Source organism: Kogia breviceps, chromosome 10, assembly GCF_026419965.1.
Source record: "Kogia breviceps isolate mKogBre1 chromosome 10, mKogBre1 haplotype 1, whole genome shotgun sequence".
In the NCBI taxonomy this organism is placed as follows: domain Eukaryota; kingdom Metazoa; phylum Chordata; class Mammalia; order Artiodactyla; family Physeteridae; genus Kogia; species Kogia breviceps.
Genome location: NC_081319.1, coordinates 21,446,431 through 21,454,878, shown reverse-complemented (window position 1 = coordinate 21,454,878; position 8,448 = coordinate 21,446,431). Strand labels below are relative to the sequence as shown.

General features: G+C 38.5%; 1 protein-coding gene across 11 annotated transcripts in view; it reads right to left on the bottom strand.

Moving 5' to 3' along the window:
• Nucleotides 1-1,344: 1,344 nt before the first annotated feature.
• FRMD4B (FERM domain containing 4B) overlaps nt 1,345-8,448 on the bottom strand; it is a 333,168-nt gene continuing 326,064 nt past the window's right edge. For 6 of the 11 annotated variants that reach the window (XM_067043674.1, XM_067043676.1, XM_067043671.1 and 3 more), the window contains 3 exons: nt 8,296-8,428; nt 5,350-5,438; nt 1,345-4,049 (listed from right to left, as the gene is read on the bottom strand). In XM_067043674.1, coding sequence (XP_066899775.1) covers nt 3,934-4,049; nt 5,350-5,438; nt 8,296-8,428 — 338 coding nt within the window. In that variant the 3' untranslated portion in view covers nt 1,345-3,933. The remainder of the gene's footprint in view (nt 4,050-5,349; nt 5,439-8,295; nt 8,429-8,448) is intronic. The other 5 variants (XM_059077841.2, XM_067043672.1, XM_059077840.2 and 2 more) reach the window with 1 other exon arrangement.

Genomic DNA, 8,448 nt, shown 5'->3' with positions numbered 1-8,448 from the left:
AATGGAGATATAATAGCACTATGTACCTCACTGGGCCGATGTGGGGATGACATGAGCAAATACATTTTTGCAGAGGGACATACCTTTCTTTTCCTGCTCCATGTGGCACAAGGAAGAGGAGGCAGAGGAGTAGAAAAGACCTATGGAAATCCAGAGGAGGGCATAGGAATGGAGTTAGAAACATGGGGGATGAAGGGCCCAATAAACTTTGTGCTGAAAGGTGAGTTAAGTTTTGCATCATGTTCCGGACTCCATATATATGTTTAAAGATTTTTCTCTCTGGAAATGGACTGCATTTTGTGAGATCATAGAGCACTATGAATGACTTGCCTTATTTTTTTTTAATTAATTGATTTAATTTTATTTATTTTTGGCTGCGTTGGGTCTTCATTGCTGCATGCGGGCTTTCTCTAGCTGCGTGCAGCAGAGGCTACCCTTCGTTGCAGTGCGCAGGCTTCTCATTGCGGTGGCTTCTCTTGTTGTGGAGCACGGGCTCTAGGCGTGTGGGCTTCCATAGTTGTGGCACTCGGGCTCAGTAGTTGTGCCTCGCGGGCTCTAGAGCACAGTCTCAGTAGTTGTGGCGCACGGGCTTAGTTGCTCCTCAGCATGTGGGATCTTCCCGGACCAGGGCTCGAACCCATGTCCCCCTCATTGGTAGGCGGATTCTTAACCACTGCACCACCAGGGAAGCTCGACTTGCCTTATTATTAAGAGTGGAGGCAGCACTTCCTTTGATAGAACTCCAGATCAGTGTTACTCAAGAGGTAATCTAGAAACTCTGTTACTAGAACTTGGGACAAGCTAAGAACAGAAATTTTAAGTCAGTGTTTAAAAACTTGGATTGAAACTTGACAGAGTAGTTTTAAGTCTGATGAATCTAATAATAAATACGAATGTATACTTTTGTATCTCTTATTTCACCTCTCTAGTAATAGATATTTTCCTAATTTTTTTCCCTTAGTAATTCACTTTCTTTCTCTTTGCAGAATATAGGCCCACAATGACTGAAATTTTTAAAAACGGTATTTTCTCCACTGATAGTTTAGAAAAAACATCAGAACTTTTCTACACTACCAAAGAAAGTCGTTATTCCAATTCTGAAAGCTCTTAAAGACTGATGTTTGAAGCTTTGTTCCTAAGAACAGTCTTTAAACTAACAGTTCAAAACAATTCTGGAATCTTTATTGCTTAACATTAAGCTTTTATGAATACAGGGAAGAATCTTGAATAATTTTCTCAAATATAGAAAAAAAAAATTAAACATCCAGGAAGGTGAGGCAATTTTTTTCAATTCACCTTGTAAAACATACATCTTTATGAGGTAGATCAATATACACTGACAAAGGGTGAGGCCCAAGAGGTTCTGGTGTAAAACTGTACTTGTAATATGATGCTGTTTTTTAAAAAATTACTATAGGCATAGAAAAAAAATCTGAACTGCTATACAATAAATTAACAATTTATCTGATAATGTTAGGCTTATAGGGTACAACTATGTTGTTATGCTACATATTTTCTTCATGTTTGAAATTAAAATGAGTATATGATATTTTGTAATAAAAAACATCAATTTGACATGTTGAAAAATTTATCTCTGTCACTTTATAGTTATTAATAAGCATATCAATAATGTGGTTGAGAAATGTTTTCCAAAAAAGATGAGGGGAAAATCATTTAGCAGCCCCGCTGTGCTTCCATTTCTATACCTTCTTTTTCCGTTTGGGAGCCAAGTTTTATTTGTTTTTTCAAGGTACACCTGCCATTCTGAGCATACCATTTCTTGAACAGGAAAAGGTTGTTTCCATATAAGGTACTTGCACAGAAATACTAATCTCCCTATATTTCACTTCCCACTCCCCTCTCCCCGCCGTCCGGGATTAAAAGATGTCAGATGAAATATATTCTTGAATTTAAAAGACCTGTTTGCCAGTCTGAAAACCTAGAATAAATGACTTGTTACAATTAAACATTAGTAAGATTAGGAAGCCTACACTGGTTATCCTCCATGAGGTAATAAACTACCGTATTTCACCAATTCTAAGACAACTTTATTCTAAGACACAGCGTTACGTTATGTCTCACTAAGAAAAAAAACCGAAAACACTGCCAATTCAACTATAACACGTCAGCAATCAAAAGATGCACCCTGATTTCAGGGATGTAGGTATGAAAAAGTGGGCATCTTGGAATCAATAAAATATGGCAATACCATAACTAAAAATCTACAATCTTGTCCAACCTGATTACTTGAAGTAGAGTACCTTCAGCTGGTTTGTATGAACCTTGGACATAAATGGAAGGAAGGATACATAAACATTTTCAGTAGCACACCTCTCATTTATTGACCTATGTAAAAAAAATAATAGGTCTAAAAAAGTCAGAACAGTAAAGAATATGCAAAAGGGTATTATCTGTTTCTAGAAGGCTATACAAATATGCAAAAAGGAATGTTATTTTTTTGCATGTCTTTTTGTTTTCCAAATTTTTTTCCCCCAAACTTCATTTTCAATGATACAAATGACTAAGGACCAGTTTAACAAATCAACTTTATGTATATATTACATGCTTTGGAATATAGATAGAAAATGTTCCCCAAAAGTTGTTCAGAAACTTCTCTATTCACAATATGAACAAGAAAACTGTATAAAAGAGGGGGAAGGAGCACCTTTTATGGAATTCTGAAGCAGAGTAAAGATGAAAAAAAAAAAGATCCATTTAGAATATGGAAATATTTGTTTGAAAAAACAAAAAAAAACAACCCAAAACATCCAACGATAAACCATAGCGAATTATTTCTTCCAAGGAAAGTATGAGGTAGTTTTAGCCTCATAATTAAATTTACGGCAGCTTGGAAGGTTTTCGTTTTTGTTTTTAATGACTAATCTTGCTTTTGTCACTCGGTGACTTAGAACTACCTGGGGAATCCAGACAATATGCTCACTCTTCAAATGTTCACATTTTAAGGCACGCAATTCATCTAAAATGATGTGGTGTTCGTGGGTTTTTTTTCTTTATATTGTGTTGGGTTCTTGCTGTTATCACCTTAAAATACTTTTTCAAACTCTTGGTTATAAAAACTTTCCATATCAAGTCTGCCATTGCAATGACAGCTGCGTTGGAGAGTTACCAGCCTGAACGATAGCTCATCACGCCATTGGAGTAGAAAGAAAAAAGGAAGTCAATGATAGTGTACCTTAGAAAATTTTCCAAGCGGAGTTTGTCAGTTACTCAGTGGGCTGCTTCATTTTTCCCCAATCTGCTACCATGAAGTTATATTACAGGATGCTACAGCCATAAGTCTTTCCAGAACCCATCTTATGGTGCTTATGAAAACCATCACTCTTTATAATCGCCTAAAAACATTTACACTCATTCAGAATTTCATGAAAAAATCCAGCTTCTCTTCAAGTAATTTTCTAATACTGTCTAAATTGTTCCTGTCCGGGTAGACATAGTATGTAATTCTTCACCAGCTCACAAATTCAAACTTTCCAATGGTGAGCAGTGACGAGCTTCTGGCTTCCCTTTCTCTCATCATTCTGAATTGTGCTCTGAAATTTCCCCCGTCCTCCTTTCCTACTGGAGACCCTGAACGCACTTTTCACAGTTTTGAGGTCTGCCTTCAACAACTTTCGTTCTCTTAAAAAGTGCTTGCTCTTGGTAAAGGCTGAGTCCTCCTTGGCAATGGTTCACGTGTGGTCTTGACCTTGCTCTGTTAGGTTAGCACCTAGACTTGGAAAGGTGGGTTGTTGTTCAGGGGTTTTGTGCGGCTTAGTGTGTGATTCACTTCCGGGGCCACGGGAGTCCTCTCTTCCATCTTGGATGCCTTTAGGTTTCTATAGCCAACAGCCTTCTGGGAAGACAGACGCATTTTGCAAGGCACACTAGTGTGAGAACGCAGTGCTCGGTCAAGAGGCTCAACTGCAGTTCAGACTAATGTTCCAGGCTTTGAGTCTTCATGCCAAAAGAGCCTCTGCTCACTATTCTCCAGGCTGTCTTCCAGCGGGTTTCCCTCTGCATTGTCCAGTTGACCGGTCTCTGTGTATGGTCTACGAAAGGAAACCAGAAAAGTTACAACTCGTTGTCATTTTTGTTCTCAGAGTACAAAGATTACTATACTCAAAGAAGTTAGTAGAAAACACTGTTAAGAAAACTATCCAAAACTTGGAAATAAGGCAAGGGATGACTGTGTGTTTTTTCTTTTTTTTTTTTTTTTTTTTTTTTTTTTTTGCGGTATGCGGGCCTCTCACTGTTGTGGCCTCTCCCGTTGCGGAGCACAGGCTCCGGACGCACAGGCCCAGCGGCCATGGCTCACGGGCTTAGTTGCTCCGCGGCATGTGGGATCTTCCCGGACCGGGGCACGAACCCGTGTCTCCTGCATCGGCAGGCGGATTCTCAACCACTGCGCCACCAGGGAAGCCCGACTGTGTGTTTTTTCAACGTCATACTGGAACATGGTCTAACGGGCCCATGCAAGGAGTATTTACTTCTCTTGAGAGATAGACTTTGGTCTAACTTACATTTACCATGGATGAGGACTCAGACTGTGTTAAGTTACATGTTAACTTGGGGGTTTTTGTTTGGAAGAAATACAGATAACTTCTGTCTAGCACAAAGATTACGGTCATAGTTTTATTGCCCTGTAGGATATTAACTGGTTTTGTATTGAATTGAGTAGTCTCATCTCAGTACTCTCCCTTTCAGTGTGTGGAATTCAGTCTCTTGAATTATCTGGGAACCAGCTTTAGCATTCTGTTAGTTCTTTCATGAATGAGCTAAATAAATCTTCGACATATGCTCATTTTAGGTTTGTGTGAGAGTTGTATTTTTGACTTTTGAAGTATTTTTGACAGCTACACTTTAAGCAGTCTTCAAATTAAGGGAAATATACTAGATGTTTTTCTTAGAAACAAAGGAATATACTTAAAGGGAGGCGAAGGTACCTTGGGACATATTTTACATCCCTAGGGTGTATGGGTCAAGTGTAAATTGGAAACAGCATCACATAAAACAATCACAGGCCCATTTGGAAGGTACATCCAAAAGAAGACATCCCATTATACAGACCATTCCAATAAGCAAAACCTCATTCCTGTAACAGTAGGTTAGAATAGGTTAGATAGTTAGTAGCTTTCTTTTTATTTTAAACTTCAACGTCTTTTAGTACAGGTGAATAAAAAGTCCTTTGGAAAAGAGCTTTGGGAATAAACACCACGCAAAACCAGATATTTAGTGTTTTTTTCTAATATAAACACAAAAGCAGATTTCTGTAACTTCACACATCAGTCAGAACACGCAAAACTGCTGCTATGCAAGAAGCAACACACCGATTTGAGGGACTGTACTTACTACAGCTGGCTACACTTAAAAGAGAATTGAAAACTGATCTCATTTCTGGAGATACAACCATTCTCCGAGACAGAAGCCCTTGGTTCTGCCTAGTAATAGGGAGTGTTCAATAAGGAAGAGGATAGGAAACAGAAAACAGGAAGTGAAAGAAAAAAAGTTATTTGAAAACATGGTTTGCAGCAGCAGAGCCAGGAATTTGACTATATTACATACGAGGTAGCAGAAGAGACTTGAACATTTCTAATTTTAGAAAGTTTATGCTGCTAACAGTTATACTACATCATAAAGGAAAAAAATTTTATTGGTATAAATTTGTAGCTTTCTATAATATTAAGACCTGGACACTCCGAGGTAAGAATCTCTAAATAACATGCACTTCATTTTTTAAAACATACTGATCTATGGCTAAGCATTTCAAATCTTCAATTTAAGGGCAGATCTACAGTTTTTTATCTTTATCTTGAAACCCTATTCTTCTCTTATTTTAATAATTACATTTTCATAAAAAATAACATGCGGGGGCTTCCCTGGTGGCGCAGTGGTTGAGAGTCCGCCTGCCGATGCAGGGGACGCGGGTTTGTGCCCCGGTCCGGGAAGATCCCACGTGCCGCGGAGCGGCTGGGCCCGTGAGCCATGGCCGCTGAGCCTGCGCGTCCGGAGCCTGTGCTCCGCAGCGGGAGAGGCCACAGCAGTGAGAGGCCCGCGTATCGCAAAAAAAAAAAAAAAAAAAAAAAAAAAAAAAAAAAACCATGCAGTTTTAGAACAAATTTCTAAAGCTTTAGGGAGGATTGTTATACTTGCCTTATTAATAGGTCAAGTTAAGTTGATCAGACTGTACATGATAAAAATAAAATCCTAAATGGACAAATGGGTAGAAATAAGCATTCCCATAATTCTCTGGGATAGGAGGGTATGTTGGCAAATCTTTCTAGTAAGCAGGAGCTTAAAAAATATGCTTTTCAACTTAATCCATTAAACCAACTTATTGGAATGTGTCCTAAGGAAATAATCTAGAATTCAGACAAATATTTTGCACAAAGTATTGTATTTTATTTACAATAAAAAAAGAAAGAAAATTTAAAAGCCATTTAAAATCAAACTATGGGGAACTGTTAATAAAGTACGGCATATTTATTGAGTGGAATATCATATTAGTTGCATAAAATAAGGTTTAAAGAGTTTTGTAAAAAAAAAAATGGGAACACATTTTCTACAATGAGCTCATATTATGTGCACATGTACACATACACAATAGGAGTCTTTAAATAGTTTCTAATTTCCTGTATATCATGCCCCTTCAGACTCTGCTATCAAGCCATGTTGGCCTGGCTGTAATAGATGGACAGACTTTGTAAAAACAGATTGTCTCTAAAAATATTTAACACTTCCCGAGTCCTATGAAAGTGGTGTTAAGGATATTATAACTGTCTTATGCCCTGAATGGTTTATTTTATATCATTTCTAACTCAGTCAACAAAAACGAAAGTGAAAGTATACAAACAGGAAAATTATTTGCAAATGTATTATACAAAATGATTAGAACTGAATTGAAAAAGTTCAGCTCAAATTTTGGGCCAAAGTCTTCCTGCTCTTAACTCACTTGCAAGCATTATTGACAGAAGTCCAAGCTATCTGACGTCCTCTGAAGTATATTTTCCTTAAAATTCTATTTTGAGCATGCCCCTTGTTGAGTTGAGACAATTGGCCTAATATATCAAGCCAAGAAAATCTTTTGCTAAATATGGAAAAGAAAAACAAGCTTTGGGGGTTGAAGTATCTCCAATCTGCTTATAACATTGAGTGCTTTAGTAAGAAACTAACCTCAAATTTACCAGTATTCACCTTTAAAAGTTATTGTCTATGTAAGCCTCCTATGCCTGATGCAATCTGACGTAAAGAAAGCAAAATTAAATTTTCTTAAACAAAAACAAAAAGAAACAGAAAATGCTTTACTCCTTGGCACCAGGGGTACAGATCATATTCTGTGAGAAAGTGATCGAGAAAAATGACTGCTTCAAATTTAACTCCTCCTATGTATGCAAAGAATTGAAAAACGTAATCCAGAGTTTGCAATCTTTTTTTTTTTTTTTGCGTTACGCGGGCCTCTCACTGCTGTGGCCTCTCCCGTCGTGGAGCACAGGCTCCGGATGCGCAGGCTCAGCGGCCACGGCCCACGGGCCCAGCTGCTCCGCGGCACGTGGGATCTTCCCGGACCGGGGCACGAACCCACGTCCCCTGCATCAGCAGGCAAACTCTCAACCACTGCGCCACCAGGGAAACCCTGCAATCTTTTTAATAATCACATTTTAACAAATTGACCTTGTCTATTTCCTCTAAATGTTTACAAAGAACTACTATGACAGACACAGGACAGCTGGCTGCGTCTGTTGCTTCTTAATGAACATAGGGTTAGACACAAAAAGGCAGCAAATGTTTGAAATCAAGCCCACCAACTGTCTATGAGGAATCTTGGTATGAACAGCCTTTTCGGGGTAGAGCTATTTTTCCTGCAAGGTTCCAGAAAAATCTTAACTGGGTATATCAATAGTACAGTTTCAAGTATAGCAATTAAAAAGAACCCTTCAGACACAAAATTTAATGTACAGGACTCTGAGAAGAGGGTCAGATTTGAATGAGCTAGACTGAGCAGCAGCGAGCTTTTTCTTAAAGGGCCAGATATTTTTGGCTTCGTCGGCCAAAAGATCTCTGTTGCAACTACTCCGCTCTGCCCTCATAGTACAAAAACAGCCATAGGTAACATGTAAATGAATGAGCATGGCTGTTTTCCAATAAAAATTTATTTAGAAACATAGGTGACAGCCGGTTTTAGACTATAATCTGCCAACCCTTGAGCTAGATTACTTAGCGTTCATAAAATAAAACTGGATTCCTGAATTCTTTAGACCAGGAACAGGGTGCTGAAATTTTTAAGCATGCCTTTCTCACCTGCCTGGAGAGGGCAAAGGATTATAGATGTTGCCATAGCAGCTGGTGTAGGAAGAATGTGCCGGGGTCTCGTATTCAGATAGCCCTATAGTTAACTGGGTCCTCCAGTTCCCGGAAGCATTTGTCGAAGACACTAGAAATGAAAATGAAAAA